Source organism: Dipodomys spectabilis, unplaced genomic scaffold, assembly GCF_019054845.1.
Source record: "Dipodomys spectabilis isolate Male_0828 unplaced genomic scaffold, ASM1905484v1 ptg000001l, whole genome shotgun sequence".
Classification (NCBI taxonomy): domain Eukaryota; kingdom Metazoa; phylum Chordata; class Mammalia; order Rodentia; family Heteromyidae; genus Dipodomys; species Dipodomys spectabilis.
Window position 1 is genome coordinate 3,891,152 of NW_024870678.1, and position 16,735 is coordinate 3,907,886.

The 16,735-nt window shown below is 40.2% G+C and overlaps 1 protein-coding gene across 1 annotated transcript in view; it reads right to left on the reverse strand.

The window, feature by feature from the left end:
- Positions 1–747: 747 nt before the first annotated feature.
- Positions 748–16,735, reverse strand: part of Mettl24 (methyltransferase like 24) — a 95,729-nt gene continuing 79,741 nt past the window's right edge. Inside the window, exon 5 of the mRNA XM_042687352.1 lies at positions 748–1,806. Coding sequence (XP_042543286.1) covers positions 1,492–1,806 — 315 coding nt within the window. The 3' untranslated portion in view covers positions 748–1,491. The remainder of the gene's footprint in view (positions 1,807–16,735) is intronic.

Genomic DNA, 16,735 nt, shown 5'->3' on the forward strand with positions numbered 1-16,735 from the left:
ATATAATATAAACAAAACTAGACTGAAGTTAACTTTTCCATGCAAACTCATAGTGTTTAAAATGCTTAACTGAGATACTTTACTGAGCCACTATTTTCCTTCCTTTTCTTTTGCTTTTTGGGTTTTGTTATTGTTGCTGCTGCTGCTGTGTTGTTGGTGGTGGTGTTGTTGTGCTGTTACAGGGGCTTGGACTCAGGACCTGGGTGTTGACCCTTAGCTTTTTTCACTCAAGATTGATACTCTACTACTTGAACCATAGCTCCACTTCTAACTTTGTGTCTATGTGTCTGTGTGTGTGCACACACACATGTGTATACTATGATAATTGGGAGATAAGAGGCTCATGGACTTTCCTGCCCTAGCTGGCTTTGAAACATGATCCTCACTCAGCTCTCAGCCTCCTAGTAGCTAGGATTACAGGCATGAGCTACCAGTGCCCAGCTATCCAACCTGTTTTCAGTTCAACAGCTTTCATTAGTGCAGTGAGTTCTTAAAACATTTTTAAAAACCCTATCAGAAATGTTGGACTCAAGTTAGTGAAATTATCCTATGTATCCTAGTATGTGTTCATTTCTCACATGAGAAGTGATCATTGTTAAGCTATACAAAAACAAAAAGGCAACCAGGAACATCTGAGAAAAATGTTTAGGCAAGTGTTTCTACAAAGAAAAATCTGGGAGCAGGGATGAAGTGTGGCGAAAATCAGGTTTTGATTTGCTTATTCAAAATAGAGAATTTGAATTTCTGTAAACAGAACTGATAGAAATAATTTGATTCTTGACAACCTACATGTTCTGCTGAGGCTGAAGCAGAGGGAATGCGAAAGTGATGACTCTCAGATCCTGCTTTGTGCTTAGTTTCACTGGAAATGAAAGGGATTTAAAGCTGGGTACAGAAAGAATCTTGAAGCTCTTCATAGTCCCTTTTAAGTTCAGGACAGAATATGGGATCTGAGTTTCCAGAAACCAGAAGCAATAGTTTTTATGAAGCCACAGTGTGGTGTCAGCAAGGACTGAGAAGGACTGACTGAAATTCACAAGGTTGAAAAGCATATTTCTAAGATGAACGAGCAAAATCTGGAAAGAAGTGAGCTAAAGTCAAATGAAAGCCCCAATTTTGAACAGTGAACAATGAACTTAAGAATCTCATCAAACTAGTAAAAGTGGATTATTTATATAATTTCAGCATTGGTGAATTCACAGACTATAGAGACATAATGGGTTTATAAGGAAAAATTATATACATCCCCCACATTCTATCAAAGACAACAGAACCAAGTCTGGATAAATGGGGGTATCCATGTTTGTCCCTTCCACCAGTATTAACTAAACACCTCTCACACATTGAGCACCAGGCTATATGCACTGTAAAGACAACACCACAATCCCTGCTTGAGCAAGGATTAGACAGCTAGCTAGAGGGAGGAGTGAACTTGTAGCCAGGAGAATGGAAAGATCCCTCTGCAAACATGTCCTTGATGAGGTCCTGCTTCTATTTCCATCTCGTGTTCACCCAGCTTAGAGTGTAACAGCTACTAGCATTGAAAATGTCTTTCTTCAAGAAGAGCTGTGGTTTAGACAAATCTTTATAACTGTGAAAAAGCCTGAAATCCTTCCACTCTAACTCTTTGAAGAGGCTGTACCAGAACCGCACCACACTGCTGTCATTGCCGCTGACCTCAAAGCCAGGCCAGTGGAGGTGGATCTCAAAGATGAGCTGTCCAATCTGATCAAGGACATCTTCCAAAATAAGATTCTCCAACACTTTCCATTCTGCACTTTCCAGATCTGCCTTGAGAACATCAATCTGTAACAAAGCAATGAAATTAGATTCACAGGTTCAATAAATCGCTTAAATATACCTTTTTCATATCATAAACCTCATAGCTATATCCCAAGGCAGCAGAGGTTTTAGAATTTTAGATTTGGAAGTCCTCTTCTCATAGAATGAACATGAATGATATGTCTAAGTTGTGAATTTCCAACCTCATTTTCAAACCACATGTTAATAATTCAGAAATGATGAGATACCAGGTAGAAATCATAGCAGACATCTTGCTTTCTGCCCTGGGGAACATCTTGCTTTCTACCCGAGAGGCCAGAACACATGTATCAGCCTTTCCCTACAACCTGGGTGCTACTCCAACGAACCCAACTAAGCCATGACAGAATGAGGGCTACCGCAAGGAAGAAGATAGGAATGGGAAATTAATGTTTTGCAACCAATCAAGCTCTGAGAGTCAGCACCTTTTTGATGGCTTTGCATAAGGAATTATAATCACAAAACTTTCAATCCCAGAAAACAATGAAATCAGTCTCCTTATTTCAAAGGTTACATCCCTGTGAAGTGACCTCAAGACTTTTGCCCTTCGAGAAGCTGCCAAAGTCACTAATATCTTGCCTCATGGAAATGACAATGTCTTTGCTGGTTTAGAGAATGGGTAGCCACCAAGACTAATCCAGCTCAGCCTCTTTTCTTGGTGCATATCTGGTAACATTCTCCTATGAGGCTGAAATGTGAAGCTCCAAGGTCACTTGTGTGACCTCAGTAGGATGGAGCAAGTACACAGAATTTGCATGTAATTGATTCAAGAGAATGGGCTTTACATAATGCCCTGAGACCGTGTGGAAGATGGGACAGTTTCACCTTCTTGCATTAAATGGTACCTTCTGGTCTGAGAAGAGTGAAGATAGCATTCCCAACTCACTGAGAAATTTTAGAAAAAGCTAGATGTCTGTGAACCAGCTTGTGGGCCAATGATTCCAAAAATCAAAGAGAAGAGAAAAGGTGAAAGGAAAAACCATTCACTGAAGGATTGACCCCCCCACCCCCCATTATCTCAGGTGCATACAGACGTCAGGCAAGCCACCAGATATACACAGACTGCTTGACACAGGCAGGGCAATCTATCTAAGCCGGGCTGTAAACATTCCACTGTAGGTCCCCACAGCCCTAGACCTAATGGCTTTTCTTAACCTCTGCCTCCTTGCTCAGACCCCATAAAAGCCCTACTCCAACCCCACCTCCCCTGCACAGCCTCCATACATGCAGGAAGGTCTGTGCCCCTTCCTACTCTTCAATAAACAGTCCAAGCCTATTGAGAATCAAGTTCAATCTAGTCCTTTTCCTTTCTCTTCCATTTTCATAACATTCTCTATGAAAATAACAGCAAAGGCATGTTCCCTGGGGATATCTATCTATCTATCTATCTATCTATCCATCCATCCATCCATCCATCCATCCATCTTTTGATCTATTTTTCTGTGAGTAGATCCCTACTGCCCAGGAACTTACCTGGCTTTGTTTAATCTTAGTGGTTTTAAGCAGAGTGCTCCTGAATTGAGAGCAATTAAACTGCCAAAAGAAATACTAAAAATTTCACAAAATGTTCTGATTCACATACACCAGCATTTGTTGGATTAAGTCACGCAGCCAGGGATTTCTTAGGTTCCTTACAGATCAACATCCACCAGTTTTCTGTGGGCTTGCATGTGAGGGTCCTGAGGCAAAATACTAAAGGGGCAGGGTAGAGTTGAGGATGTAGCTCAGTGGTAGACATTTGCTTAGCAAGTGTGAGGCCCTGAGTTTAATCCCCAGCAACAAAAAGAAAAAGGAAAAAAAAAAAAAGAGGATAGCAAGAGGGTAGGAGAGATGAAGGAAAACACAAAGGTAAATTTAGTTAGCTTAAAATTGATTTAAAACTGCACTGGTAAGATGGAGGAGTCATACTCTATTGTTTCCAAATAGACTTTAGGTAAATTATCAATCAAATTATAAACAGAAGAGAACAAAATTATTAAGTTAAATTATAGTAAATACAGTTGGCTTGCTTTAGAAATCTGTTTTGTTTGTAGTACTGAGGTTTACAGTCAGACACTCTTCTCTTTCATCTGGGCCATATCTCCTGCCCTTGCTTTAGTTTTCTACTTTTGCCTGAATCAACCTCAGACTACAATCCTCCTATCTCCACTTGCCTAGTAGTTGAGACTATAGGTATGAGCCACCATAGACATAGCTTGTTTTTGAGATAGGCCCTGGAGTTGTATACTCTAAGGTATACCTCTAAGGTATAGAGATCCAGTTTTAATATACATAATTCAAATATAGTCTAAAAGAAAAACTATTTTAAATATTACACCTCCATCCTCTTAGATTTGGATGACTGAAAAAAAAAAATCTCCTTCTTTGACTAGAATTGTATAGGTTGATCAAAATCATTCACCCTAGGGGTACTATGACACCTAGTTACACTATAGTTAATCTCTTCCTTATGTTGTGACCCAAGAACATGGACACCCAGAAAGCTGTGAATAAAACATGTTTCCCTCTCTTTTGGTACATTTTCTGTTTCTTGCATTTCAGAATGCCCCATTACCATTTACTACTTTGCAAATGTGATTTTCATTATTATCGCATAATGCAGCCAATATCAGTATTATTAAAAAGTACTAAACATTTCTAAATGAGATGTGCCACTTTTAAGATTTTAATATGAGCTCTCCACTATTATGATCCTAAAAATCATGCAAATGATCATATTGGAATAAAAATGTGCCAATCCTAATACAAACAAGTTTCTAGAGGAAATCAAGGAACTGTTAATTTCCTACAAACTTTGGGATAAAAGACAACATATTCATGAGTAGTAGAGTCTCAAAGATGGTAGATGAAACAAGCCATCTGGTATGATTTCAAAGGGATCTTCCTCAGGCAGACAAATGGAGACAGAAAGAGAATATAATCACAATATTCAATGTACATTTATGAAAATGGAACCAGGTAAGTTGAGGAGACGGGTAAGGTTGGGGGCGATGGCTAGGAATAACAGAAGGGGTGACACTGAATATGATGAATTATATTAGCAAGGTACAGGTGGCTCATACCTATAATCCTAGCTACTCAAGAAGCTGAGATCTGAGGATATTGGTGTGAAGCTAGCCCAGGCAGGAAAGTCTGTGACTCTTACCTCAATTAACCACCAAAAAGTAGAAGTACAGCTGTGGCTCAAGTGGTAGAGCACTAGCCTTAAGAAAGCTCAAGAACAGCCTGCGTTCAAGTTCCCGCACTGGCACAAAAACCAAAATAAAACAAATGTATTGTCTCACAGTTGTTAAGTCTAGAAGCCCATTTCTTCCTGGAGACAGCTTTGGGTGTTTTCTGGTAATCTTTGCCATTTCCTGGCTCCCACATCACCTCCATCTTCATATGCTGTTTTCTGTATGACCATGTTTGTGTCCAAATTTCCCCATTTTATACTGACATCAGTCATATTGGATTAGAATCTGGTGTACTCCATGATGACTTCATTTTCAGTAAGTATATCTATAATGACCATCTTTCCAAATAAAGCTACCTTCTGAGTCACTAGAGGTTTGCTCTGAAACATATTCATATGGGGGATAGAGGAAGGACTCAGTTGAATCACTAACAACGTTCAAGGCAACCATCAAAATAGGACTTTTGGAAGGCAGTGTGTGTTCAGGAGCCAACTTCGAGAGCCAGTGCTTCGGAAGTGTTTTGTTAAAGGAATCCAAGGTCTGAGACTGTCAGAGGCAATTACTGATGTGGCTCTGCTAGTCCCCTTATCAGCCAACACTGGCAACTACAACCTTGCTAAGTGCCAGACTCAGAGCAAGTCAACAAGCCCCCTAGGCCAATTGAAACCACCAATGCAAAAATCTCTTTACTTCATTCTCAGCCATTCAACCTGGCCCAGCAGGTGCAGCCAGAGTCTGGATTTCTGATCTTTTCCACTCTCTATTTACCTCCTTCCTTTCCCTCTTGAATCCCCTCAGGTACTCCACACCCTTAGCTCTACTGCTAAGCTCTACCTAAAATGTTTCCCTTAGCAGGCTTTCCTACGGCATGGCAGATTTTGCCATTATAAGCTGGCTGGCTTTCAAGGACAGAAGAAATAATCTCCACAGTACCTTTCAAGTAAGAGCAAGTCTGGGCATGATAAAGCATCACTCATTCCATTCTATTGGTGAAAGCAAATCATAAAGTCAACCTAGATTCCAAAGGGAGGCAAAATAAGTTCTAGCCATTGAGGATGGCATGCACAGAGTTAGTTGGGTGAGGAACTTGTTCATGGCCATCTTTTCAGAAAATTGGCCAAATCAATCAGTCTTTTCTGGGTGTAAGCAATGCTCAGGAAAAATGAATAATATTCATCAAAATGTTATCAAAGAAGGGACCACTGCTGGATGTCAATGGCTCACTTGTGTAAGACTAGCTACTCAGAAGGCTGAGCTCTGAGGATCAAAGTTCAAAGCTATTCAGAGCAACAATGTCCAGGAGACTCTTATCTCAGAGGTGTGGCTTAAGTGATAGAGAACTAGCCTTGAGCTCAGAAACTGCACCTAGGCCCTGAATTCAAGCCCCAGAACTGGAGCATGCGTGCATGCCACGTGCACACACGTACACACACACACACAGACACACACATACACACACCACCCCACACAAAGGAGAGAGGGACCATAATTAAAACATGCATTTGCTAGTAGATTAGTTTTCCTTGGAAACTGACAGAGAACCTGGGCTATCTGATGGACTAGGATAACTAATAAGGAAAATACTACGTTCAGGCATGATGGTACCTACCCCTGTTATCAGCACACTGGTAACTGAAACAGGAGAAGTGCAATTTTGAAAGCAGCCTGACCTTCATAGAGGATTCCAAGAAAGCCCAAGCACATACAAGACCCTGTTTCAAAGAGGAAGAGGAAGAGGGAGAGGGGAGGGAAAGGGAGAGGACAAGAAAGAGTGAGTGAAAAACCCTGGCAACACCTAGCCACAGACCCTAAGTCAGAACCATCCAACAGAGCCTTTCTAAAACCAGCCCATGGAAACTATGAGAGAACAAATGGCCAATTATTATTCTCTTAAAAGTTAAGGCTAGGGGCTGATTCACTTACACAACAATAGACACCAAAAAGAATAGAAACAAAATGCTATTCATGCAAAACTTCTTTTTTTTTTTTTGGGGGGGGGGTCCGGTTGTGGGGCCTGAACTCTGGGCCTGGGCGCTGTCCCTCAACCCTTCAGCTCAAGGCTAGTGCTCTACCACTTGAGCCACAGCATCACTTCCGGCTTTTTTCTTTTTGCTTATGTGGTGCTGAGGAATCGAACCCAGGGCCTCAGGCATGCAAGGCAAGCACTCTACCACTGAGCCACCTTCCCAGCCCACAAAACTTCTTTTTAAGGGCTAAGTTAGGGCTATAGTGGCTCAAGCCTGTAATCCTAGCTACTTGGGAGATGGAGTCAAATGACTGAAGCTTTAGGCCAAAAAACTTCACAAGACTCCAACCAATGGCTTTCACCCCAGCAACCGGGAAAGCACAAAGGCTGGACTCAGTGGTACTTGTCCATCATTCCCACTGATTGAAGGAAGCACAGATAGGAGGATTATAGTCCAGGGTAGCCTGAGCATAACTCTAAACCTTATTTAAAAAATGTGACCAACTCTCTCTCTCTCTCTCACACACACACACACATACACACACACACATACACACACAGATTTAAAACTAGGGGTATGACTACTCAAATGATGAATATTTGCTTGATAAGCATGAGGTCCTGAGTTCAAACCATCATGGTACCAAGTAAATAAGTTAGAAGTTGTTCGCATTGTGTCAAATACTGTGGAATACAAAATCGCAACATCTAGAAATTAATATATACTTACCAAAGTATATATTGTAAAGTAATAAATGGTCATTATTTTAAAATTAAGCCTATAATAAGCAAAAAGAGAAAGAATTTAAAAACCTATAATCCAGTTTGAAAAGTTTTCTCTTGAGCACCTAAGCACATTTTTCTGTGCAAACATACACATAATACACATCACAACATATATTGATACAATTGACCATATATTTTTATAAACCTGAAATTACAATGTTTCCAAATATTTGTTGTTTATTTGCTGTTTTTCCTGTTCTGGGGATTGAAATCTGGGCTCATATATTAAACATCAAATGCTCTACCATCGAGCTACACCTCTCATCTTAAATTTACTTTTCAATGTAACAGATCATAATATCTTTCCATGACAATACATGTTTATCTGTCATGTCTTCTAAGCAGAGTCTCCAAAAGCTTTCACAGGAATTTGGTAAAGGAGTAATTGTATCAAGTAGATAAGGTTCAAATTCTCTACCCAATTCACTTTTATTTCATACCTGTATGAAATGTATATGTGAGCAGACACACTACCACTTGAGCCATGTCCCCATTTCTGGCTTTTTGCTGGTTATTTGGAGATGACAGTCTCCCAGATTTGTCCACCTAGGCTGGATTTGAATGTCAGTCCTCAAATCTCAGCCTCCTAATATCTAGAATGAGAAACATGTGCCATTAGAGCCTGACTTGGTTCTGTTGTTTGGTTTAACATGTTTTAACATGTTTTACATTCTATCACTGAGTTGTACGCCAAGCCCTACTCTAGAGCATTCTAAACACACCTGTGCCTTTAGTCTGAAAGATCCACTGGGTTATACAAAAACCTGCATGCCCTGTTTAGAAAGAGCAAGCAAAATAGCGTAGGTAAACTACATACATGCTAAGTCATTTTTATATAATTTGTGATTTAAATTATTTTAATAACAAATGCTTCAATTGCTCTATAGTGAATCTTTAAATAAATACAGACTCTTTTTTCCTCTCTGGAAATTATATATTACAACTTGTTAGTGACTATTACCAGCAATTACAAAGATAATTATAAAGATAATTAACCATCACATCAATCAAAATCTGGAGCTAACAACTGAAGCTATATAAGTAACACCATACAGCACATTCAATTACCTATCTTAGAATGAGAGATTTTTCCACTTGGGTTCTACTTGAACTGGAAACAACACTGCTCACCTCAATATCAGCTGTCTGTACTGGAGGCCACAACCATACATAAGACTTTTGCAGATGTACTTACATTCGTAAGAGATAAATTCCATAAAAATCAGCATGTAGAAGTTGAAAATGTGACTCAGTTAGTAGAGCACTAGCCAATAAGTGAAAACATTGGGTACCAAATTCAGGTCCCAGTCTCAGAACAAAAAAAAAAAAGGAAAGAAAGAAAAGGTAGTATGGCTGGGTGCCAGTGGCTCACGCCTGTAATCCTAGCTACTCAGGAGGCTGAGATCTGAGGGTCCTGGGTCAAAGCCAGCCCGGGCAGGAAAGGCCATGAGACTTATCTCCTATAAACTACTCAGAAAACCAGAAGTGGCACTGTGACTCGAGTGGTAGAGCGCTCACCTTGAGCTGAAGAGCTGAGGGACAGCACCCAGGCCCAGAGTTCAACCCCACAACCGACAAAAAAAAAAAAAAAGGAAGAAAGAAAAGGTTGTATGTAAATTGAGTTTTGATGTAATTGAACTTATATTTTAAATGTTTATTTGATTCATTAGTGCAGTTCTTTATAAGTACTTTTAAAAAAATTAATTATCATCAATTATGTACCATCCAGCAAATCAAGTCATCATTCTCTATATTTGGCACAGTTTGGGTCAAAATTCAATCATAATTTTAAAACAATTGCTGCTTCTTGCTTTTAGGCTTAATTAAGAAAAGTTATTATTTAATGATAAAGTACATCTAAACTTCCTTATGTCAAATTTATATCTGCACCTACAAACTAAAAGCTAAATATGGTATCAAGGAAGTATCATAGAAAAATAGAATTAATCTACCTCGAATGAACAAGAGGATTAAAAGTCTCTTGGAGAGCCTTAGACACTAAGCACACTAAATCAGGTTCAATTATCACTGTGAACTGGCAGAAATGTAATGTTACAAAACATCTGCTACCACCAGGGAAGGAGATGAGATTTGCCCCACGCATTATGAGAAGCATGGGGGAATCACTCCGAGATAATCTAAAAGCAATCCTGAACTAATAATAAAGGAAAATATTTTTCATGCAGTAATCAGCTCTCAGAAATGACCTCTGCAGGGAACAACATTCTGCAAATGAATTTAAAAGAAAATGAGGAAAACATTTATGGGGACTTTTTTTTTCTAACCAAATAACCAACTTGATCAAAGAATCTGACCTACGGCTGCTGGCTTCAGAGCTGAGTCAGGTGATGCACTCATGTCAGACCCAGGCTGACAGGTGAAGAAGTCAGCCACTAAGAGGGTCATTGGTAATATGCAACTATAAGGTACCAAGCAACATAAGATCCAGGTTGCAGTGAGGGACCTGACCAAAGACAAAATTGGGTGGAAAGTCAGTGGCAGGACCAAGGACAGCACCAACCAGCTGTTTTGAGCTTTCTATCCCACCTCTGGGATAGAAACAGCTGAAAACAAGTCTGCCTCTGACAGATAGAGCTACATCACCTGGTTCATTGGTTTTCTTGTCCTATACTGCTTATGCAAACATTGTAAAGTATTTCTGGGAAGGAAATGAGTCCTAAAACATATACACTTATGGAACAGAACTTAAATGATTTAAAAGGGCATGAGGGAAAACATTTGCAAAGCATTTGGGGGCCACATATCCAGCTTCTCCAAAGAATCCAAATGTACAGGTGTATAAACAAATAAATAATCAAGTGAACATCCAAATCAAGTGCATTTCAGAGAAACATGTTCTCTCTCCTGGATACTTTTGAACTTTTTATGGTAAGTCTGGATCAATCCTAGAGTGTGCTGGGGCCAGTCATGTGACTTAGCACACGTGTGTGTGTGTGTGTGTGTGTGTGTGTGTGTGTGTGTGTGTGTGTGCAACATGGCCCAAAAGGAAAGTACTAATTTAGAGGGACATAAAATAAACTAATTTGATCATGGACATTTTTTGTCTTTGTAAAAGCTATTGTGAAATCTAAGTGAAAAGAACAGCTGAGCTGTCCTTTCGATAAAAAGTGAGGAAAAGATCTCAGTAATAAACAAGATCAAATGTTAGAAACCATAAGTGAGAAAAGATGAAGAAACATGAAGAGGTCTTAGAATGTGGGCACTCACATTGTATATGCCACACACATGCACACACACACACACACACACACACACACACACGTGAAGAATGCTTAAGTTAAAAAAAAGTAAGAAATTGTTTTCACCAGCATAACTCAGTATGACCCCAGCAAATCTTCCTTCATGGCTCAAAGCCCTGAATTTTCCTTCCCTCCTGACCGTATAAGACATGAATGCTAGGACTATAGTCAATGCCATCTCAACAACTAAGCCAGCATCACCTTGACACCATCCATTTCTGAACACTGTACAGACTTTTAAAGAATCAGGTAGCTTGGTTCTCACTCTTTTCTCTCATATGAGCTGTAAGCTCCTTTGGGGAAAGAACTCCTAGTTCTCCTTTGGGTATCAAATTCCTACCAGAGTTCCTAGCCTGCAATGGATCTGCCCTGTCCATAACCTGCCTAATTATAATAATTAATAATCTGTCTGTATAACCTCTCAGTCTGGCTCTTCCCTCCATCTTTCACTTTGTACTCAGGGGGACCTTACTTCAGACCTCACAGACTGAAAGAAAGGAGATAGAAAGTCAAAGGCTAGAAGTTAGGAGAGAGATCAGTAATGGAACTTACTCTTCCACTAGGCACACATATGCACCAGGGTCTTGGTTTCCAGCACTATTACCCACCTGAGCCTAGCCAAATGTAACTTGCTACTCCTCAAGATGCCATGAATTTTCCTTCTTTTGTGCCATCCTCATTGTGTGCCAAACCAAACAGTCCTGTTGGCCATCTCTCCTCTCCACCAACAAACAGAATCCCACAACTCTCCTTCAAGTACAGGCTGGGTTTTATTTTTTTAAAGAAAAAATTGAGTTGTTATGTTATTCTAAAGCTCTTTTCCTCAGGATTTAAGGCATGGGCAATTATCTAAGAAAGTACAACTTACAATAAAGTGCTCACAGTCCTTGGAAATACATATGAGTTAGTTTTCTGTTATGGAATACTTTATTAACCTGCAAGACTCTCATCTCAAATATTTTCAGATTAAATGATATCAATACTGAATAAGGAAATATATGTCATTAATATATAATTCTCCAAATATTCTTGTTTTGCTTCGCTGTGAGCATCTAAGACAGTCAACTCTTTGGATGTGAAGGCCTGGGTGTATGAAGAATAATACTCATCCTTTACATGGTAGCCACTCACCATGTGCCACTTAAAGTAATGAGATTAAATTACAGTTCATGCACCACATTTCAAGTGCTCAGTAGCTACATGTGGCCAGTGACTATCACAGAGGATGGGGTAGAGAAGTCTTGACTTAAAGGTCCACTGGCTAGTGCTGCTCAGGACCATGTGCATCTAAATCACCCGGAGGGCTTGAAAAACAGACAGATGACAGATGATAGGTAGATAGGTAGATAGATAGATAGATAGATAGATAGATAGATAGATAGATAGATAGATAGATAGATAGATAGATAATGATTGATCCATGGATAGGCAGATAAATCTAGAGTGGCCCTGAGTACTTGTATTTCTAAAGAAGCCTAGTGACTTGGTCCAAGAACCACACCTTGAGAATCCCTGTACTTGGCTCAGGATACTGTGTGTGTCCCGGACACTCAGCTTCAGCTCAGGCTGGTTTCGCCCCCTTGTCATCAGCAGATGAGATGCAGCCAGTTTCCTCATGTTGGTGATCATTGGCCTTGGAGAGTCTATGGTGGTTTTCTAAAGAGGCTGATTTTTTTTTTCTCTTAATTATGGTCGGTTTCCTAAATACAATGCCAAAATTTCAGCAAGAGTCAGATTCCCTGGAATACAAGTGTGTCATTTGTGCATACAGACTTTTTTTAAGAACAGTAAGAGGGTTAAAGGCCTTGGGTCGGGGCAAATTATCCCACCAAAGGGTCTAAGGCAGGTTGTCATTCCACTTAGTGATTCGGAGGGAAAGTAACAGAAAGAATATTCACAACGCACATTGCATCTACATGAAAGAACCTGGCACAGACTAAGCTCCATCAGTGTTGGCTCTTACTTCTGCCAGTTCTTCCTCCCTGATGTCTATGATCCAAAAAACATTAAGAGTGTCTGACTTAGGCTGACATCAAAATGTGCTTTATAGACATCATAGCAGCTATGTGTGGAAGATAGCTCAGAGGCAAAATTAAAATTTGATACAGGTATACAGAGGTACTTCAACACCCATCCTCCTCTCTCTCTCTTTCTCTCTCTCTCTCTCTCTCTCTGTCGCTCGCTCACTCTCTCTCCCCTTCCCTCCTACCCTCCCTGTCAAGAATCTCTTTACACCAGAAGCACAAAGAAAAGCACAATCTGGTATTTTCCAAATTTATTTCTGGTCAATACAAGCTTGTACATTAATAAAATTCCGAGCCCATAAAACACACACTAAGACATATTTTATAAAATGGGAAAATAATTTATAATTTTTATTTTAAGGATATATAGCATAGATGTTGCTTGCCCACATATCCATGTTCTCTCTTTCTCTGTCTTTCTCTCTTTCTCCCTGCCCCTCCTCCCATTCCTGAAGATAAGAGTTGTTGTAATCCTAGAGGATTCCACCCAGATTTCAAAGGCAGAGAGGCTGAGCAATATATGTCTAGGGTCAAGATCCCTGCAGACAGCCTCTAAAAGGGTGATGTGTGAATCTGTAAGAATGGAGCTGAAACTATAATAAAGACCCATGAAGTTAAAGATGCCAGGAATGAGACATATCTGCTGAGGAAAACCATAAGCAATAAGTAGTCAACTCAGGGAAAGGCCTTTGGGTTACAGCAGGCAAGGTCATCGGGATAGGGCTGCCTACAGCTTTTGGTATCCATATCCCATTACCACATGCTGTGGATGCCAGACATGGAGCTATAGGATTTAATTTCTGCCATGCAGGATTGCATTCTTCCTGTAGGCCAAGTCCTCATCGCTATTTTTCTATTCCTCTCTTCTGGAATGGGAAAGCGTATAGAGTAGCCTACCATTACGAGATTTCTAATCAAGTCTCAGAAGTAGCTTTGAACTTGGACTTTTGAGCAATGATGAAAATGTGGAGATGGGGGGACCCTTGGAGATAGACTGCATTTTTCTTTTTTTTCCCCCTTTCGTACTGATTTTTTTTACATAATTTTTTATTGTGAAAATAGTGTTTCATTATAAGGAAAACAATCCTTTTGGAGAATGGTAGAATACTGTAGTTTAAGTATGGTATATTCCCCCATACTTGTGGCTCATTTGGTGAAAGTCTGGTCTTCAGCTGGTGGTAATTAATTAAACCATTGATGGCTGTGAGATAGTATTGGAACCTCGCACTGGTGGCTCATCCATGTAATCCCTGCTACTCAGGAGGCTAAAATCTAAGGATCTCAATTTGAAGTCAAGCAGACAAATCCCAGATATCTTGTTTCCAACGAACCAGCAAAAAGCCAGAAGTGGAGGTGTGGCTTCCATGGTAGAACACCAGTCTTGAGCAATAAAGCCAAGCAAATGCACAGCACCCTGAGTTCAAGCATCAGTACTAGAGGGGAAAAAAAATCCAAGTAAAATTACAAAGTAAAAAAAAAAACAATTCCAGAGAAACCTGAGATTCAAAGTTGCCAAACAGCTATCCAAGATTGGTCATTCAGTGGCCAAGTCAGGAATTTCACAGGATCCTACATCAAAACTGACATTCTTACACCTTCTCAGTACTAATGGACTCAAATACAAAGTATCACAGTACTGAGGATTTCTGATTTCTCAGTTTCTTTTGTCTTTCTAGACAAAAGCAAATGTGAAGTATTTATTAACAAGTCCTGCTAGGGTCCCAACATGCATGGCTCATTCTCTGCCTTCTCTGGGGGTGAAAGGCAGCAATCGGGCCTGGCTGTAGTCAAGACCCACAATTCATCACACTTGTAGCTTACTTTATCATTGGAGCTATTGCCCCTGACTTCCTTGCTCCTTGTACTTTTTTTTTCCTTTTCCATATTAATTTCATGGTTTCTTAGTGACCAGATGACATTTTGGAGTTTGAACCATTTTCTTTGATACTTTATGTTTTGTAAGGTTCCATGTACATTGATGTGGTTACCTAATAGGAAGAAAGTTTCATGGATAGAAGCCCAGATGACTGCCACAAAGCCCCTTTTCCTGCTACAGAATGTTTCTTTCCACTCATTCATCCTCCTCCACATCCTCTAAAAATGGATTGTGTTGTTCGCTTCAATTCCTAAATTCAGGTTGAGGTCTAACTGGAAGGCACATTAATTTGTCAAAAAGAAAACATTACTTGAGACCTAATTTGCCAAGAAACTCTCAGTGACATCCTAACCCTACTCTGGGACTCTCCATCGTTAGAAAATGACAAAAGAGCAAGGGGGCAGTGGGTCATGCCTGCAATCCCAGCTATTTAGGAGGCTGAGATTGCAATTCAAAACTAACCCAGGTAGGAAAGTCTAGGGGACTCTCATCTCCAATTAGTCACCAAAGAGCTAAGAAGTAGAGCTGTGGCTCAAGGGGGTAGAGCACTAACTTTGAGCACAAAAGCTCAGGGACCGTGCCATGGCCCTGAGTTCAAGACCCAGGAGCAGCACCAAAAAGAAAAGAAAGGGACAATTTGGGAAGCTGTACATTTGTTTCTGTTCCTAAAAATAAGGCATAGTATTTTTTTTATTTATTTTTTTTTGTCGGTCGTGGGGCTTGAACTCTGGGCCTGGGCGCTGTCCCTCAGCTCTTCAGCTCAAGGCGAGCGCTCTACCACTTGAGCTACAGCACTACTTCGGGTTTTCTGGTGGTTTATTAGAGATAAGAGTCTCACAGTCTTTCCTGCCCGGGCTGGCTTTGAACCACGATCCTCAGATCTCAGCCTCCTGAGTAGCTAGGATTACAGGCGTGAACCACCGGCGCCCGGCCAGGCATAGTATTTTTTAAATTAGGAAAATTTTTAAAAAGGCAGAGGGGAGAAGAAAAATTTCTTGACATAAGAGGTTTTTGTCGCTATTGTTCTCAATGTACTCCATGATTTCTTTTTCTTTTGAGTTTCCCCTCCCCCTCCCATGGTTTATCCCCTGTTGCCACTGTATTCGATTTTGGTACTCTGGCTATTGTATATATGTTTATCTGAATTAGGGAAGAGGAGGGGAACAACAAAATGGTGAGACAAAGGACAAAGAGGGAACCAATGCAACATTGATACAAACAATATGTTGGAAATGATCAGTACAACTGGAGCAGGGGGAGGATTGGAGAAGGAGAGGGAAAGAGGAAGAAAAATGAGGGAAAGGGGTAACAACTTAGATAAGAAATGTAATCATTACCTTACTTGTGAATCTGTAACCCCTCTGTACATCACCTTAACAATAAATATTTTTGATTACTTAACCTTCCTCTTCCAAGGAGAAATGACTGCTGTTCTTTTTTTTTATTATCAAGGTGATATACAGAGGGTTACAGTTACATAAGTCAGGTAAGTACTTTTCTTATCAAACTTGTTACTTCTTGCAATACCTTTTTACTAGAAAATAATTGGGATCATATAGTCTTTATAATTCTGAAGTCAGTCTCTGGTCAGTGTTTTCCTTCTGTTAATGTTTTGCTATCTTTTCTTCTTTTCCTCCTCCTCCTCTTCCTTCTCCTCCTCCTCCTCCTCCTCCTCCTCCTCTTCCTCCTGCTTCTCCTCCTCCTCCTCCTCTTTTTGTCTATTGTGGACTTGAACTCAGAGCCTAGACACTGTCCCTGTGCTCAAGGCTAGTGCTCTACCACTTGAGCCACAGTGCCACTTCCAGTTTTTAAGTTTTTTAGAAATT